The following is a 20,087-nucleotide window of genomic DNA, read 5'->3' as shown; positions in this document are numbered from 1 at the left end:
GGCACCATCCTGTCAAATGACATTCCTGCTGATAGTGTCACATTCCCCAAGGTGACCTGGCCAGTCTAGTATCGCTCTGTCTATCTGACTGACTGGCTGACTGGGAGGTCAGAGGCTAAAAACTTCCTTCCAATCTGGGCTGTGTGCTAATCGTTTCAGCAAACAGAGTGGCCTGGCCTTGGTCATCTAGGCACGGCATCAATGCAGGTGGGCCCTATAGCTCTGTGTAGTATAGTAGTAGAGCCAATGAAATGGCTCGGAAACACGGGAACTAAGACATCACTTTTAGATACATTTCAATGGTGAGGTCTTTTTTAGAAGCCTTTGGTATTATGTTCCTTTATAAGTCAATGGATTTTATATGACCGTACAAGCCGTCTGAATGAAAACACTTACAGGTGAGTTTTTACGAGCGCAGGTTCAGACACGCGGTTTCATTCTCTTAAATACACAGTCTTTCTCTCTCTCACACACACACACACACACACACACACACACACACACACACACACACACACACACACACACACACACACACACACACACACAACACACACAACACAGCTCCCTGTGGGAGGAAGGTGTGACATGCCCTTCTAACATGGCATGGATGTCAGCTTCTATGGTAGTTTGGAAACAGAGCAGGCTTTCTGTCCAGCTCTCAGAGGGAGAGTTAGTAGTGTATAGTCCTCTCCTGCCAGGGTTGGTTCTTTCCCTCCATTGCTTCAGATGACAGGGATGTGTTGACGGGTCCTGGCAGTACTGCCCTCTGTGGACACACAGACACACAGGCCAAGGATCCAACCAGTCCCCCACAGACAGGCACAGCCATTCAGCCCAGGCCATTCCAGTGCTGCTCTCCATGGAAACTGCACCCCAAACACAGACCAAAAGCTGGAAAAGTTCATGGAGACTCAAATACTAATTTGTCTCACAGGGTTGCAGAAAAGAGACCCTTTTATATATTACAGCACCAGTGTTTGTTCAGCATGCCTTTCTCTGACACACACACACACACACACACACACACACACACACACACATACACACACACACACACACACTCTCTCTCATGCATGCTAGCACATACACATAAACGGAGAGAGGGCAAATAAAGTCGGAAATGGGATGAATGGGCGCCAAGCACACTCTCACGGCCACACACACACCTTAATAACAGTTGTGTGAGCTGACCAGTTGGTCAGTTTATTAGGTACACCACCCCGCTAACAAAAATCTCCTACAGACAGTGAGTCACGTGGCCGTGGATGACTTTATAAAGCAGGCACCAAGGAATTGAGTTACTGCTCGATTAAACGTTAGAATAGGCAAAAGGGACCTAAGCCAGAGTGTGGTATGATCGGTGGTACCAGGCAAGCCGGTTCCAGTACCTCAGAAATGGCGACCCTCCTGGGCTTTTCACGCATTTCACAAATGTTTTCCTGGCACACGCTAGGTCCCTTGAAACCAATTGAGCAATGATTCTATGCCCTGAAGAATTCAGGGTGTTCTGGAGGTAAAGGGGGGTCCAACCTGGTACTAGATGTGTGAACCTAATAAACTGTCCACTGAGTGTATGTCAACCATGTCCACGCCTACAGTAAGGGATGAGTAAGAACCTTTCATCATTCTCTCATACAGGTCTTCACCTGAACAACATTCATAGTACTACATACTAAAGAGCCCAGTCATATCCCCCTCACTACTGCCAAGACAGACTGAACACTTTCCATGATTGCCCAACAACAAAGTGTTCTAGAAAAACAAACTGCCCACAATATACATGAGTGATTACTGTTGTAAACATAATTGCTGTGTGATGTGCTTCAACATGATCGCGTATGGCCTACTAATGGAGCGCTAGACTAAGCTATAGGATATGAGACTGAGCTGTAGTGATAAGATGAGGGGTCGGGTTCCTGCTGTAGTATAGTCTGTGTTTAACGCTAGAGAGAAAAGCAGAGCAGTGCCAACAGCACTGATGAATAATGAAAGACCTTTCCCCCCACTTGAAATTCCATGTCCCCATGGGGGCCATTAGAACCGAGCAGCACACACATACGCACGCATGCACGCACGCACGCACACACACACACAGCCTGAGCAACACACAGCAGCAGCAAGACACAAATTAACACTCTTCCGACATGCTAATGTTGAGCCCCACATACACTATATTTTATTTTTATTTTATTTCACCTTTATTTAACCGGGTAGGCTAGTTGAGAACAAGTTCTCATTTACAACTGCGACCTGGCCAAGATAAAGCATAGCAGTGTGAACAGACAACACAGAGTTACACATGGAGTAAACAATTAACAAGTCAATAACACAGTAGACAAAAAAAAAAAAGGAGAGTCTATATACATTGTGTGCAAAAGGCATGAGAAGGTAGGCGAATAATTACAATATTGCAGATTAACACTGGAGTGATAAATGATCAGATGATCATGTACAGGTAGAGATATTGGTGTGCAAAAGAGCAGAAAAGTAAATAAATAAAAACTGTGGGGATGAAGTAGGTGAAAATGGGTGGGCTATTTACCAATAGATTATGTACAGCTGCAGCGATCGGTTAGCTGCTCAGATAGCTGATGTTTGAAGTTGGTGAGGGAGATAAAGGTCTCCAACTTCAGCGATTTTTGCAATTCGTTCCAGTCACAGGCAGCAGAGTACTGGAACGAAAGGCGGCCGAATGAGGTGTTGGCTTTAGGGATGATCAGTGAGATACACCTGCTGGAGCGCGTGCTACGGATGGGTGTTGCCATCGTGACCAGTGAACTGAGATAAGGCGGAGCTTTACCTAGCATGGCCTTGTAGATGACCTGGAGCCAGTGTGTCTTGCGACGAATATGTAGCGAGGCCAGCCGACTAGAGCATACAAGTCGCAGTGGTGGGTAGTATAAGGTGCTTTAGTGACAAAACGGATGGCACTGTGATAAACTGCATCCAGTTTGCTGAGAAGAGTGTTGGAAGCAATTTTGTAGATGACATCGCCGAAGTCGAGGATCGGTAGGATAGTCAGTTTTACTAGGGTAAGCTTGGCAGCGTGAGTGAAGGAGGCTGTGTTACGGAATAGAAAGCCGGCTCTTGATTTGATTTTCGATTGGAGATGTTTGATATGGGTCTGGAAGGAGAGTTTGCAGTCTAGCCAGACACCTAGGTACTTATAGGTGTCCACATATTCAAGGTCGGAACCATCCAGTGTGGTGATGCTAGTCGGGCATGCGGGTGCAGGCAGCGATCGGTTGAAAAGCATGCATTTGGTTTTACTAGCGTTTAAGAGCAGTTGGAGGCCACGGAAGGAGTGTTGTATGGCATTGAAGCTCGTTTGGAGGTTAGATAGCACAGTGTCCAATGACGGGCCGAAAGTATATAGAATGGTGTCGTCTGCGTAGAGGTGGATCAGGGAATCGCCCGCAGCAAGAGCAACATCATTGATATATACAGAGAAAAGAGTCGGCCCGAGAATTGAACCCTGTGGCACCCCCATAGAGACTGCCAGAGGACCGGACAGCATGCCCTCCGATTTGACACACTTAACTCTGTCTGCAAAGTAATTGGTGAACCAGGCAAGGCAGTCATCCGAAAAACCGAGGCTACTGAGTCTGCCGATAAGAATATGGTGATTGACAGAGTCGAAAGCCTTGGCAAGGTCGATGAAGACGGCTGCACAGTACTGTCTTTTATCGATGGCGGTTATGATGTCGTTTAGTACCTTGAGTGTAGCTGAGGTGCACCCGTGACCGGCTCGGAAACCAGATTGCATAGCGGAGAAGGTACGGTGGGATTCGAGATGGTCAGTGACCTGTTTGTTGACTTGGCTTTCGAAGACCTTAGATAGGCAAGGCAGAATGGACATAGGTCTGTAACAGTTTGGGTCCAGGGTGTCTCCCCTTTGAAGAGGGGGATGACTGCGGCAGCTTTCCAATCCTTGGGGATCTCAGACGATATGAAAGAGAGGTTGAACAGGCTGGTAATAGGGGTTGCGACAATGGCGGCAGATAGTTTCAGAAATAGAGGGTCCAGATTGTCAAGCCCAGCTGATTTATACGGGTCCAGGTTTTGCAGCTCTTTCAGAACATCTGCTATCTGGATTTGGGTAAAGGAGAACCTGGAGAGGCTTGGGCGAGGAGCTGCGGGGGGGCCGGAGCTGTTGGCCGAGGTTGGAGTAGCCAGGCGGAAGGCATGGCCAGCCGTTGAGAAATGCTTGTAGAAGTTTTCAATAATCATGGATTTGTCGGTGGTGACCGTGTTCCCTAGCCTCAGTGCAGTGGGCAGCTGGGAGGTGGTGCTCTTGTTCTCCATGGACTTCACAGTGTCCCAGAACTTTTTGGAGTTGGAGCTACAGGATGCAAACTTCTGCCTGAAGAAGCTGGCCTTAGCTTTCCTGACTGACTGCGTGTATTGGTTCCTGACTTCCCTGAACAGTTGCATATCGCGGGACTGTTCGATGCTATTGCAGTCCGCCACAGGATGTTTTTGTGCTGGTCGAGGGCAGTCAGGTCTGGAGTGAACCAAGGGCTGTATCTGTTCGTAGTTCTGCATTTTTTGAACGGAGCATGCTTATCTAAAATGGTGAGGAAGTTACTCTTAAAGAATGACCAGGCATCCTCAACTGACGGGATGAGGTCAATGTCCTTCCAGGGTACCCGGGCCAGGTCGATTAGAAAGTCCTGCTCACAGAAGTGTTTTAGGGAGCGTTTGACAGTGATGAGGGGTGGTCGTTTGACTGCGGGACCGTAGCGGATACAGGCAATGAGGCAGTGGTCGCTGAGATCCTGATTGAAGACAGCGGAGGTGTATTTGGAGGGCCAGTTGGTCAGGATGACGTCTATGAGGGTGCCCTTGCTTACAGAGTTAGGGTTGTACCTGGTGGGTTCCTTGATGATTTGTGTGAGATTGAGGGCATCTAGCTTAGATTGTAAGACTGCCAGGGTGTTAAGCATATCCCAGTTTAGGTCACCTAACAGAACAAACTCTGAAGCTAGATGGGGGCAATCAATTCACAAATGGTGTCCAGGGCACAGCTGGGAGCTGAGGGGGTCGGTAGCAGGCGGCAACAGTGAGCGACTTATTTCTGGAGAGAGTAATTTTCAGAATTAGTAGTTCAAACTGTTTGGGTATGGACCTGGAAAGTATGACATTACTTTGCAGGCTATCTCTGCAGTAGACTGCAACTCCTCCCCTTTGGCAGTTCTATCTTGACGGAAGATGTTATAGTTGGGTATGGAAATCTCTGAATTTTTGGTGGCCTTCCTGAGCCAGGATTCAGACACGGCAAGGACATCAGGGTTAGCAGAGTGTGCTAAAGCAGTGAGTAAAACAAACTTAGGGAGAAGGCTTCTGATGTTGACATGCATGAAACCAAGGCTTTTTCGATCACAGAAGTCAACAAATGAGGGTGCCTCGGGACATGCAGGGCCTGGGTTTACCTCCACATCACCCGCGGAACAGAGAAGGAGTAGTATGAGGGTGCGGCTAAAGGCTATCAAAACTGGTCGCCTAGAGCGTTGGGGACAGAGAATAAGAGGAGCAGGTATCTGGGCATGGTAGAATATATTCAGGGCATAATGCGCAGACAGGGGTATGGTGGGGTGCGGGTACGGCGGAGGTAAGCCCAGGCACTGGGTGATGATGAGAGAGGTTTTATCTCTGGACATGCTGGTTGTAATGTGTGAGGTCACCGCATATGTGGGAGGTGGGACAAAGGAGGCATCAGGGGTATGAGGAGTGGGACAAGGGGCTCCATTGTGAACTAAAACAATGATAACTAACCTGAGCAACAGTATACAAGGCATATTGACAATTGAGAGAGACATACAGCGAGGCATACAGTAATCACAGGTGTTGAACTGGGAAAGCTAGCTAAAACAGTGGGTGAGACAACAGCTAATCAGCTAGCATAACAACAACAGGTAAAATGGCATTGACTAGGCAACAGGGCCGACAGATAAAACAAACAAGCAGAATGGAGTACCGTGATTAATGGACAGTCCAGCGTGCATCAGCTATGTAGCCAAGTGATCAGAGTCCAGGGGGCAGGGGGGCTGGACTGGCGAGTGTTATCCAGGTTAAAAAACTAACAATGACTAAATAGCTTGTAGCTAGTTAGCTGGTTAGCTTCTGGAGGTTCTTGAGTGTGTTCTAAAAATTAAAAATAATAGCGATTCCGTATCACATTGGGTGAGGCAGGTTTCCGGAAGGTATAAACAAATGTTAAAAAAATCGGGAAGAGATAGAAAGTACATATGGGCCACTGCGTGTTTGGGACGCGGCGATGCAGACGGTTAGCAGGCCTGTGCTAACAAGCTAACAGATTAGCAGGCCTCTGCTAACAAGCTAACAGATTAGCAGGCCGGGGTAAACAAGGTAGTAGTTAGCGGACCTGGGCTAAACAAGCTAGCAGTTAGCATGCCGAATTAGCAAGCAAGGAGATAGCGAGGGCTAGAGAGTTAACCTTTGGAGGACGTCGCGATGAGGTGAGTCTGTTTATTCCTCTTCATGCAGTAACATCGATAGACCGGTCGTGGGTCCGGGTATTGTAGCCCAGGAGTATGCTATGAGCACAGGAGCTCTGGCCGGGCTAGCTTCAAGCTACGTGGGTGGAAACGCTGGCCAGGAGTAATCAACCAGGGTTGTGGTTTAGCTCGATAGCTAGTTGTGAAGATCCAATTGAAAGATGTTCCGTTTGCGGTGGGAATCCGGGGTTAAAAAAAATAAATAGGTCCGTTATGCTCTGGTTAGCGTCGCGTTGTTCAAACTGGCGAGAGCTTTCCGAGCTAAGGGTTAGCTGATGACCGGTTAGCTGAAGACCGCTAGCATAGCAGGTGGTTAGCTGGCTAGCTTCAGTTGAGGGGTTCCGGTTCCGAAGTAAATATAAATACTTTAGGAAAAGTAGCTACATTGGGTGAGGCGGGTTGCAGGAGAGTATTTGGAAGCGAACAAAAATGTTTTTAAAGATATGCGAAGAAAAATATCTAAAAAAAATATCTAAAACGAAAAAGAGACGATATTTACAGAGAGACGATACGACAGGACTTACTGCTACGCCATCTTGGACACCTGTATATATAGTATATACAAAAGTATGTGGAAACCTTCAAATTAGTGGATTGGGCTATTTCAGCCACACCCATTGCTGACAGGTGTATAAAATCGAGCACACAGCCATGCAATCTCTATAGACAAACATTGCACTAGAATGGCCTTACTGAAGAGCTCAGTGACTATCAACGTGGCACCATCATAGGATGCCACCTTACCAACAAGTCCGTTCGTCAGATTCCTGCCCTGCTAGAGCTGCCCCGGTCAATTGTAAGTGATGTTACTGTGAAGTGGAAACGTCTAGGAGCAAAACAACTCAGCCACGAAGAGGCAGGTCACACGAGCTCACAGAACAGGACCGCAGAGTGCTGAAGCCCATAGCGTGTAAAAATTGCCTGTACTCGGTTGCAACATTCACTACAGAGTTCCAAACTGCCTCTGGAAGCAATGTCAGTACAAGAACTGTTCGTCGGAAAGCTTGGCATGGCTGAGCAGCCGCACACAAGCCTAAGATCACCAAGTGCAATGCCAAGCATCGGCTGGAGTGGTGTAAAGCTCACCACCATTGGACTCCGGAGTAGTGGAAACGCATTCTCTGGAGTGATGAATCACGCTTCACCAGCTCGCAGTACGACAGATGAATCTGGGTTTTGCGGATGCATAGTGTCAACTGTAAAGTTTGGTGGAGGAGGAATAATGGTCTGGGGATGTTTTTCATGGTTAGTGCTAGGCCCCCTAGTTCCAGTGTAGGGAAATCTTAACGCTACAGCATACCATGACATTCTAGATGATTCGGTGCTTCCAACTTTGGAGTAACAGTTTGGGGAAGGCCCTTTCCTGTTTCAGTATGACAATGGTCCCGTACACAAATTGAGGTCCATATAGAAATGGTTTGTCAAGATCGGTGTGGAAGAACTTGACTGGCCTGCACAGAGCCCTGACGTCAACCCCATTGAACACCTTTGGGATGAATTGGAACGTTGACTGTGAGCCAGACCTAATCGCCCAACATCAGTACCCGACCTCATTAATGCTTGTGGCTGAATGGAAGCAAGTCCCCGCAGCAATGTTCCAACATCTAGTGTAAAGCTTTCCCAGAAGAGTGGAGGCTGTTACAGCTGCAAAGAGGGGGGACCAACTCCATACTAATGCCCGTGATTTTGGAATGAAATGTTCAATGAGCAGATGTCCACATACTTTTGGTCATGTAGTGTATCATCATCATCAGGCCTCTCTGTTCCAGCCATGTTTATCCTCTCTGGTGCACTAGTATATAATTCCCGGACGCGGATGCTGTCATCACTGCATTGAGTTGTGTGGCAGCTTTTGTAAACACTCCCATCTAAATCGGCCACAGTCCCGCCCTCTACGCCAGACAAACCCCACCCCTGACCCCGGCCCCCTCAGGCTTCGCCTCTGAATCCCCCCCCGGCCCCTGAGAGCTGACAAAGAGAGAGGGGGGGGGTTGGAGAAGATGCATAACAAGCAGTAAACCATGGCCAGAGCCTGGGGTTCTAGGGGGGACCTGGGCTCTGATATATGGTGCACCAATGTCCTGCTCTCTGGACCGTTTTACAGCCATCTCAGAGGCACGGCTTATCTAAAGGTCTCCCACTGTTGTCTTGGCTCTTCTCTCCACTTGTGTTACTCTGTTTATTTAGGCTGAGTGAGGGGGCACCAGTAGTGTCTGTAGAGGGGGAAGGCTGTTTGGATGGATGTGGGAGCGCTGTAAGAGGTAGTTATATTCGGATATCTCGGGTGTGCTAAGCCTATCGGACTCAATCTGAACTCAGACAGTCTAACTGCAGAATTGTGTAAATTTGTATGGCTCTAGCAGCCGACAAAAATATCTGCGGTGAAAACACACCACCCTGTGAGAAGGGAAAAAGAGAGGAAACGGAGAAAGTGAGAACTTTCATATGGGATCCAAGTCCCTCCACAAAGAGAGAAATAGATGAGGAGAAACTAGACCTATGCTAATAAGCGAGAGGGGAAAATTTTTACAGTCAGCATTTCCACTGGCAGACAGGGTAACTGGGGGGTTAGTAGACTGTGGTGTGTCTGCTTTTGGGCAAGAAGCAGTAGTAGAAACAACAATTAAATGAGCTTTTTCAGCAGTGACACCTTTGCTTCTCCTCCAGACACAATTACCAGTTAGTCTGCTTTGGCTGACTTAGCAGAAGGCCATGATTCAACCCAAGGCAAACTAACGCAGAGTGTTTATCACAAGCCAAGACAAGACGCATTGAGCTTTAAAATCCCAGCACTTGTATGTAGAAGCTATACATTAGAACTACTGTTTTACAGATACAGAAAGAGTAGCTTATTGGTAGGCCATCTTTTATTTAATTTTTACAGAGGTTGTCAGTCAGTTCTTTAGGACAGTGTTATCGTCATCACACACTTACCCATCTCCATCCTGGTAGTTGACGTTCAGTCTCTTCGTGGAGCCCAACAACTCTGCAAAAACACAAGACAGAAAATAAATCAACATACGTTCAGGATATTTTTAGAACAAACACTGTGCTACTGGTTAACCTAGAAACTATTCACTTAAGCCTGGAGGGAAGTGTCTTAATGGTGCATCTTCAGTTCATGGTTTATAGTAGTATACTGGATTGGCTTGCTTTTCGGTTGTGCAAAATCTGGAGGTTGAGCATTGTTTTACAGATCTATTATTAGTTCACTCATGATCATGTGTTTGCTTGAGAGCTCAAACCATCTCCAGGTTCAACAAGATTATCTGTGGGAACCAACTCAGTCATTCTAAAAGATTATAGAGCATCTGGTTCTGGAAAAGCTGAAGACCTGCAGGCCACAGGACTAAGAGATCCTGGTCTAGATACTCACCCTGATTAGTTGCTACCATGATGTTGTCATGGTGTGTTGCTACCATGCTGTGTTGTCATGTGTTGCTGCCTTGCTATGTTGTTGTCTTAGGTCTCTCTTTATGTAGTGTTGTCTCGCTTGTTGTGATGTGTGTTTGTCCTATATTTATATTGCACTTATTTTTAATCTCAGGCCCCCGTCCCCGCAGAAGGCCTTTTGCCTTTTGGTAGGCCGTCATTGTAAATAAGAATTTGTTCTTAACTGACATGCCTAGTTAAATAAAGGTTAAATATATTATTTTTTTAGAGGGCTACGGGGTCATGGTTCAGGGTTTAAGGAGAGAGCGTCAGACAGTGGAGTGGAGACTCCAGCTAGCTCACCCACCAGGCCTCAAAAACCTGGTGGCAATCCCAAACAAACTGTCCCTGATAGATCTGTCCCTTTCTCTCAGTCTCTAGAGGCAGTTCATTAGCCTCTGACCCCAGGCTGACCTCCGTGGCCAGGTCAGGAGACAATACACTGTTCAGAGAACAAAGGGAGGGGATCTTGTTGTGTCCTTTGATGTTCTGATAGAGATGCCTCTCCATCAGCCTAGTGTGGCTTTAGAAGAAAGAATGTCACTGGCCACCACAGGGACTCATATGGTGCTTTTCCATCTAGAGTTAGCCCCACACCAGGGAGTCGCCAGTGTTTTATGTTAACGTAAACTCTAGTTATTCTGTTTCCATCAGGTCTGTGACACTAAAAACGTGTGGCGAGCAACAACCTCTGCATTATTCAAGAAGACTGTTGCTTTCTCATGGCTCCAAGTCAGAGCAGATCTGCTGGAGCCATGGCCAAGTGAGACACGGGTGCTGGCCCACGTAGATGGAAACAGAAAAGTCTGCACCTTTTGGGTAAAACACTGGGGTAAATCCTCATTGGAAATGTGCCAAGTCCCTACAGCCTCTATGGGCAACGTTCAGACCTGTCAACTAAACTGATGGAGACATCTCCTGCCCTCCCAAGGCGTGATCAACCAATGACAGGGTCGTTCCCTTGTGTATTTCACTGGCCCTGCTGACACCCCAGCTCTCTTCTGTATCTTTTATACAATTTCTCCAAACATAAGCACAGACTCACCAGTTGCATGTGATAAGTAGCACATTCTTATCAATTCTGTGAATTCCAAACAAAGTTTGTGCTTTGTAGAGTCATGCAGCTTATGCCCTGCGTTCAGTCAGCATGTCAGTGTGATGCCACAGTCATCGTCCCTGAAATGAAAATCACCACCGCCAGCAGTAGATATACAGTTTAATGTCAGACACTAAGCATTTGTCATCTGATGAAACAGTAATGGAGGTCTGTGAGGCAGAGCTCCATCCATGTCAGCTGGTCATAAGATTGAGTCTGCACTTGTGTTCTGGTCTCCAATGGCGTCTGAAGGTGGGTCAGCCGCTGTGAGGGTCACTGTTTGCTATGAGTTCAGCGAGGTCAAAGGGCAGGCCACAGGGGGGTAACACAGAACCGAGTGGGAAAGAAGTCCCAGATACTGGATACACCCACGGTGTGGAGACATGGCGACAGCCCGTCTTACTACTGCTCATTATGTCTGAGCAGGAGGCGAGTAAGGCCAAGGTAGCCTCAACAGCCCCAAAACAAGTGCTTTGAAGTGAGCTTCTATTCCAGATCTCTGCTACACAGCCAGTTTCCCCTTGGGGATCTCTGTGGCTCTTTGATTATGACCTCAATTCCATAATTAATTAGGTGTATCAAACATTGCGTGTCGCAGTGAAGTCATGGGAACACAAACCCCTCTTCGAAAAAGTTTTCAGAACACTTTGCTGGCCGTGTAACAAGCACACACTGACATCAAACCCTCATGTGACTGACGAGAAAGGCTGCCTGGCCTTGTCTTCACTACAGGAACCAGTCTCTAATGCTGAATATTGCAGCAAATTTCCCATTGAAGCTTTCATCTGCTGCACATTTGTTAAAAGTTATTTTGAATGTTTATGGAGAGGGAGGAAAGCGCCGCCTGTTCAGTTACAACGTTTTGAGGACTCCATATCTTTTTTAATTTAAAGCTGAAAGTATAACGTACCAAACATTTGGTTCCGCAAGAATGCTGGGCAAAGGGGAGATTTTGCTAAAGTCTGCACATTTGAGAATTCTGTCTTGGAACAAGTTCATGGATTCAAGTCACAGCCTGTGTCTCTGGTGCGACTGGCAGAAACAGAATCTGTTGTAAAATATCAGACTAAAATTAGACAACCACTGTGAGTATCAAAACTATGATTATATGTTCTTCCATAAAAGAGCAGGCAACGCCTCAAAAATCAATTTTGTTTCTGGGGCTCAAATGACTGCACTTCGGTCTAGGCAATGAACAAACAAAAGTTCAGGTCATAATTTTCTTTCTGCACTCATTGTGGTGTAGAACAGAGACCAGGCCACCATTATCCATCCAAAATGTGAGGCAGGAACAGCTCCGTTACAGAAGAAAGATTTCAAAAGTAGGCCTTGTCGAAAACTGCTCTATGAAAAACTTCAGCAGTCCCATCATGCCATATTCCCTGCCATTTGACTCAATGCCTGAGATTCAAGCTTTAAGTTGCAATAAAGAAACCCTGAAAGGACCCTTTTCTTTTAAACGCCACATGTACATCTTCCAGATGAATTGTGAGTAAATCCATATGGCTGTTTAGTATGGTTTTAAATGGCTTGATGGCTGGTTTTGGTCCAACACTACTATGGTATCTGCCTGTCGCAATAACAGGACTTACTGTGACTGGCATCACTCAAACCAGTAAAAAGAGGACCAATGCCAAGATGAATATACATCCCTTCACATCCCTGTTCCCGAGGACATATTATACTGAAATAGTGACAAATTAGGTGAACTACAGTAGTGGTTTAACAGCTGGCCATCTTCCTCCTTGGGAGCTGAACCAGTCAACGAGGAAGCATCTTGCTTGGATGATTAAAAGGCTGAAGAAAGCCCTTTCCTCCCCTCGCCTTATGGAGGCCTGATTGTTTAGCATCTGAGACGGAGTGTTTGATCTGATGGTACCATTTGAAGACTCAAGAGTGTCAGCGGAAACCCCGGGTCCACAATCAGGCCTGGTGGATTCCAGCGAATTCATAGCTCCGCTGTGCTCCTCGGGCTCTCAGGCCTGGCACTGGAACACAGGAAGCTGCATGCGGTATGGCTAAGGACGGAACGGGACGGGACCTGCAGCGTCTTAGAGCCACACTTACTACACTTTATGTAAAAATACAGTCGGCTACACATATTACTGAAATGTAAACTTGCGTACTTACTACGTCTCGACTGCTACCTTCAGAGGTAGAGCACGACACCCACAAAACAGTTACCCCCTTGGAAGCAGAGCGGTACAAACAGAATAAATGGTAATAGCAGAGCAATGTTTTTGAATATCTGAGACTCGTTTTTATTGAGATTTCACCTGGATTTTATTTTTTACCTGGAATGCATCCCCGTTACATTCTAGGGATGAACATGAGTAATTGATTGCTCGAACGGAGGTCAAAACTCAATCTTTAACCAGAGATTGAAATGTTAAAAAAATTCCAGCGCAGGCCTTCTGTTCTAAAAATAGCTTGTTATTTTTATTCCAAGAACTCAAAAGAAAATCATGTGAGTACTCGAACAGTCAAATAATGACAAATGGCCGTCCTTATTACATTCTGAAAATCTCGCAGTATCTGCAATGAGCCACATAAAACTATGGAAGTCCATCTCCACAGGCGAGAAAATAAACCCCTTAAAATGGAAGGTAGCATACACAGGACCACATGTACCATATGGATTTGCATTAGTATACGCATTAAAAGTCCCACTGCAAAGTTACACGTCACTTCTCTTATTTCTCAAGTTATTACATAAAACCAAATCCGAAGAATGCCAAAGTCAAGTCGGGAAATGTTTTTCCAAGTGTGTGGTGTTAAATGGATTACATATAGGCAAGCCAGCCTATTCCCTATAATGTCAACTCCAACAGAAATAACTACAAACTAGTTTCAATAACATGTTCCACACACTTACAAGCAAATACTTTATGGATGTATTGTTACGTTAGCACAGCATGAGTCAGCCATCTACAGCTACATTAAAGTAAACCAATGATTTGGAAATACATAACGCCATCTAACCAGTTATCAAAGAATGTTATTTTAGCAAGCAAGCTGACCAGCCAGCTAACATTATCTATTTAGCCAACTAGCTAATAGCCTAGCCAACCACCAAGCCAAAGCCTAAAAACTGGAGACAAACTAGAGAACTAACACAACTAAAACACATCTACAGATCAAAAGCAAAGAGAGAGCAGAGACGTACAGATTGATGGCTGGGACCCATCCGATTGTAAAACTTTTTAAAAAGAGTGCAGGCCGAGTTAACTACCAAAGCGAGAGGTGGGCACCTCCCCCAGGCCGATGGAGAGTCAGTGAGGGAAATCCAATATCTATAGCAATAGATTCCAGATATCAGCTAGCAGGCTAGCACTAAGCCAAGATAGAAAAAGTTACAAAACTCCCGTAGCCTACAGAGAACATGCCCGTTGTAAAAAAATGTTTTTAAATAGCCAATTTTCATGGTATCCAATTGGTAGTTACAGTCTTGTCTCATCGCTGCAACTCCCATACGGATCCTCCGAAACACAATCCAACCAAGCCACACTGATTCTAGACACAATGGCCACTTAACCCGGAAGAAAGCAGCACCAATGGGTCTCCCAGTCGCGGCCGGCTGTGACAGAGCCTGGACTCGAACCCAGAATCTCTAGTGGCACAGCTAGCACTGCGATGCACTGCCTTAGACCATTGCGCCTCTCAGGAGTTGACAAAAGTTGACAAAAGACAAAAAGGAGAACAGACGAGGTACTACAGAGCAAAGAGGTATGATTTTCTTTCCTTTTGAGCCCATAGCAAGAAGGCACCAGAGTATGCCGTGCTAACGGGTTCCCACTAGATATCACAGCCAAAAAGTCTGTGAAGAGCATGAGTATGCTAACGTTAGCCGGCTTGAGCTAGATACCGAGCTAGCATACGAACTCGGTAATAGACACAGAGTACTCTCTCCATATGACGTTGCAAAATAGTGCATTGTGGGTAGTTTAGAAGATATCCGGAAATAAGTTAATAAATAATAACCTAAAAACAGAACTATGTTTGTAGTTATAGGTAACCAGATGGTGAGTAAAAACTCATGCTTCCTACCCTTTGTCTGCACATACATGCTTGTGAATTGTTGCATTATTCAAGAGTGTAATATGGTTTGGGTTGCATTATTCAATAGTGTAATATGTTTAAGAATAAAAGTTTGTCACTGTTGAATAGTTTTGCTTACTGGCTTTTGAGCTGTGGACCAAAAATGTCACGTTGCCAGCCACAACAAAGGGTACAGTAAAGCAAGGATGTAATGTGAATGGAAAAGTAAAATGATCTTTCACCACCCCGCTCCTCAGTCTCTCCTTCATATCTCGTAGTGGGAATAGTGCCTTATCTGCTGAGTAAATGGGAACAGGAAGTCACAGCGGCGTGCTGGGGTATTATTTTTTGCCTTATCTGAGCTCTGGGACAATGACAGGGTCGCACACAAAGGAGGCCGTTCCCCTGGCCAGTTCCCAGATCCCTGTCGTTTTTAAACGGCTCTGTGAGGCGTCAGAGTGGCTATTCCCCACGTCTAGAGGCAGTGCTGCCAGAGTGGACCACAGCCACAGATTTCAACACAGATCGGTTTTATCTGTTTACTTTCCTCAAATCAACAGTTACATGTGGAGAAAAGTCATCACACACTGCTAAGTCCGCTGGGTAAAGTTAGGTCCTCAGTTTGCCTGGTGGCTAGCCCTCTCTGGAGCTAGATATTGACCTTTATAGCATTTCAACCATATATCAATACCTACCTGTTCCTGGTGCAGTTAACACCTGCGTAGCTGCACCTGCCTGGTTACATCATAGGAAGCAGTAATCTCACTGCTGTGTCTTGAGGCCCCTTGTGCTGCTGCTCACTCCTACACGTCCACATCCTGTCTGAACACCTGCCTCCTAGCCAAAGAGCGGGAAAATCCCTCAGCAATCAGAGCCACAGTTTCTGAACTCTCGCACTTAAACTATAAGGGGAAGTGCTGTCAGAGAGAGAGAGTAGGGAGGAGAAAGTGAAGGCCGAGTGCTTCCTCCTGCTTCCTCGAGTGCTTCCTCCTCCTCCTCCTCCTCCTCTTCATGTCAGATTACCCCATATTACTTCAGTATACGCAGCTACACAGAGGAGTCCAAACTGTCTGGCCGTTAAGAACACAAGGTTAAGAACACATCAGGGGTAAGAGATTGGTGGTGTGGCTGAGTATTTTTCCTAAAGTGCTAACAAACTAAGCCAAATTTCCTCTCTCCATCTCGTGTCTATGACTGTTCATTCTGCATGTTATTTTCCCACCATGCACACTGTACTGGCACATGATAGGACCCCATTGCTGGAAACCACAGTGAAATGGCACACACTCAACCGGGCAGAGACAAGCCCATCTCAGTTCACCTTCCAGGCCTCTGGCGGTCCACTTTGTTTATGTGTTGTTTTTCTCTGGGGAGGAATGTACCTCGTCTTGTGGGGCAGTTTTCCGGTTTGCCCCATCACCTCCACGGGGTGGTGTTTGGGGGTGAGAAGAGGGGCCAGAGTTTTACTGGAGGCACCATGAGGAAGCACTGGCTGTGTGAGCAGGAACCGGAAGTGTAGAAGTGTGTGAGTGACCTCAGGGGTGTTTCGTTGCAATCTGGCTGTGACACAGAGGGGGGGGACCTCTCAGAAACAAAAACAGGGACTTGAGCGGGGCCTCTTCTACACTTCCTTTCCCAAGACCATTGTTCCAAAGAGCGGGAGGCTTAGGCCATTGTGTGAGCCCCCTCCCAGGGGAGGGAGAAAGGGAGACAGAGCGATAGAGAGGTCCCTAAACTCTGTGTTCCTCCATCTCACCAACTCTACTCCACCCTCTCTGTCTCCCTCCACCTCTCCCTGCCCCTCTCCCTTTTTTCTGCACTCTATTTTCCCCTCGTTCCCAGCTCTTCCTCTGATGATTAGAGTAATGCCTGAGAAGCAGGGAGTTCCCCCTGTTCCATTCACAACTCATTACACAGCCTACACAGAAACCAGGACCACCTCTAGTACACAAGAGGATCCAGACACAGACAACCAGCTTCTCACACAATCAAGTAACCAAACAACCAGCAACAAAAAAAGAGCACAAATGCCCTTTCATAAAAGGGGAAAAACATTATTTAAACAACTGAGCAATTACTTAGCTGAACATGTAGCCTCATGTGTCAATCCCTGACCCCTGACTAGTTTCAAAAATGAATTCTGATCAGAGCAAGGGGACAAGGGGACAGGGGGAAAAGGCTCCCCTCCTCCCCTAAGCAGTGTCCTACTGATCCAGACCTTTCACACACTTCAGCCTCTCCAGAGGAATGTGTACGCTGCTGTACTGTAGTGTCTCAATGCCTGCCCACACCTGCTGCCCCACGCCTGGGGCTTTACTCACGCCACTCTTATCAGGAGACAAGGCAGATCACACCGACATCAGACACGTAGCAGCACAGATAAGAGACAGATTGTTTTCTTCCCATCATATCTGGGCATGCTCTCCTCTCCTGGCCCTCTAGGCTCCAACAAGCTACGTCCTAATGGCTGACAGGAACGCCAACATGCATGGTTTAACGCATGAGAATGAAGAGTTGAGGCTCCCAATGTTTTCCTTTGAGATGAAGTAGAGTGAAACCTGAGGCCCATGTGTTGTCTTCCCAGTCCGGCTCAGCCAGTGGGGAGTCTGGGGTTCGGAGGCCGGGCCAGCTTGGCATGGGGAGTAGCACCACGGTATGTAAATAAGAGCTGCAGATGGGCCTGGAGGAGTGTGTGGTCGCACACGGACGCGGCACGCCAGAGGGCCAACACTTAACACCAGCAGAAGAGATGAGCTTTGAAATGCACATGTACACACACAACACCCCGGGTCAAGGGGGGTGTTTATGGGAAAAGGTGATTTGCCATGTCAGTAGTTGAAATTGCTGGCGTCCCAAATTGACAGCCATTTTGTTGTCGTCTGGAACTGTTTTGGGGTCAGTGACAACAGTCTAACTCCTTTCTGTCACGCTGTAGAAGTACTGCTGATTCCATTACAGTCAGCAAAGATTTAATTCATTCACTCATACTAAGGGGACAAAGAACTATTCCCTGAATCCATCTCTCATGAGGAGTTGACAAGGTTGTGAAGGACAACACTAAAACTGCTCAAGCAGTCATTTGGACTGCTCATTAAAAAAAAAATACTCTGCCATTTAAGTCATGCCCCCCTCAGTCCTTGACTTTTCCTAAATAACCCTATATAACACACTGCCGTTGTTAGAAATGGTTTCCCCCTCTGCCCCTCCTCCCGACAGTGGGGCCTGTTCCACTCCTCCTCCCGACAGTGGGGCCTGCTCCACTCCTTCTCCCGACAGTGGGGCCTGCTCCACTCCTTCTCCCGACAGTGGGGCCTGCTCCACTCCTTCTCCCGACAGCGGGGCCTGCTCCACCCATCCTCCCGACAGTGGGACCTGCTCCACCCCTCCTCCCGACAGTGGGGCCTGTTCCACTCCTTCTCCCGACAGCGGGGCCTGCTCCACCCCTCCTCCCAACAGTGGGGCCTGCCCCACTCCTTCTCCCGACAGTTGAAGGCGCTGTGCCCAGTTGATAATCACCTTAATAATTGCCTCAAAACTGAACCTAAACTGAAACTAATAGCACACATATAACAACAGATTAAATAAATTAAGTGAAGTGTGATTGGGAGAAAGGGGAGGGGAAGCAAACGATGCATAATTATGTCATCACCAATTGTGAAGGAAGAACAGGACGGACCATTGTACTGTATTGATCTATTCTAATTAGAACCTCAAAACGGTATGTACCCTATTAGACTATTCTCCAAAATTAAAACAATTATAGTAATGGCCTTTGAGTGTGGACTGTATTATTATACATACTGGATGGACTGGTTACCTTATGCTACACTCCAAACTGTCTATCCATGAGTCTGGGCGAAAACATAGGCCTAGGCGATGTGGTTGGTTCATTGATTGTGCAGAACGGCTTACAGAGATAGCCGCCCCCAATTTGTATTTGATTTTGAATAGCCTAGATATCCGGAATTGTCATTTATGTTCATAATGAATAGGCTGAGACATTACCTTTAGCTACAGAATATCTCACCACTGTGCATTTCAATCTCCTCCATGACAATAACAGTCTGACACAACGTAATGACCACCACAGCCCTAGGCTAGAACAATTAGGCACCAAAGACCTCTTAAATCATTTTTTAAAATGCTTTCCTGCCGTGCGTAATATGCTGTAGGCTATGTATTGTATAACAGCACAATCATTATTTTAATTCCGTTTTTGTATTTTCTGTATTTGTCATTATTTATTTTATCGGGCTTTGGCTCATATATGGGCAAATGTGTATGCATCAGCTCTAATATACGTATGGGTGATTTGAATGAATCATCAACTTAGAAAGCACTGGTCATTTTGTTATGTTAGGCATTGAAACAACGACCATGTTCTCCACTCAGTTTCAACCTATTGTTGAACTTCTTTCGTCAAATTGATCAATCACAGTGGGATATGTGGGGCGGTAGAGTCCCACCTCACCAACAGCCAATGAAATTGCATGGTGCCAAATTCAAAACAACAGAAATCCCATAATTAAAATTCCTCAAACCATTTTAAAGATAAACTTCTTGTAAATCCAGCCACCGTGTCCGATTTCAAATAGGCTTTACGGCGAAAACACACCAAACAATTATGTTAGGTCAGCACCTAGTCACAGAAAGCCATACAGCCATTTTGCAGCCAAGGAGAGGGCTCACAAAAATCAGAAATAGCGATTCCATGAATCACTAACCTTTGATGATCTTCATCAGATGGCACTCACATGACTTCATGTTACACAATAAATATGTGTTTTGTTCGGGCTTTGGCTCATATATGGGCCTATGTGTATGCATCAGCACTAATATGCGTATGGGTGATTGGAATTAATCATCAACTTAGAAAGCACTGTTCATTTTATTATGTTAGGCATTGCAACAACGACCATGTTCTCCACTCAGTTTCAACCTGTTGTTGAACTTCTTTCGTCAAATTGATCAATCACAGTGAGGTGAGTTTTAAAAACACG

General features: G+C 46.3%; 1 protein-coding gene across 8 annotated transcripts in view; it reads right to left on the bottom strand.

Annotated features, from left to right (window-relative positions):
* LOC135555403 (caskin-2-like) overlaps positions 1 to 20,087 on the bottom strand; it is a 101,378-nt gene that overhangs the window by 51,436 nt on the left and 29,855 nt on the right. For all 8 annotated transcript variants that reach the window (XM_064987793.1, XM_064987794.1, XM_064987796.1 and 5 more), the window contains exon 3: positions 9,456 to 9,507. In XM_064987793.1, the coding sequence (XP_064843865.1) occupies positions 9,456 to 9,507 (52 nt within the window). The remainder of the gene's footprint in view (positions 1 to 9,455; positions 9,508 to 20,087) is intronic.

This window comes from Oncorhynchus masou, chromosome 15 (genome assembly GCF_036934945.1).
Source record: "Oncorhynchus masou masou isolate Uvic2021 chromosome 15, UVic_Omas_1.1, whole genome shotgun sequence".
NCBI lineage: Eukaryota > Metazoa > Chordata > Actinopteri > Salmoniformes > Salmonidae > Oncorhynchus > Oncorhynchus masou.
This window is presented reverse-complemented; position numbering and strand designations above follow the sequence as displayed.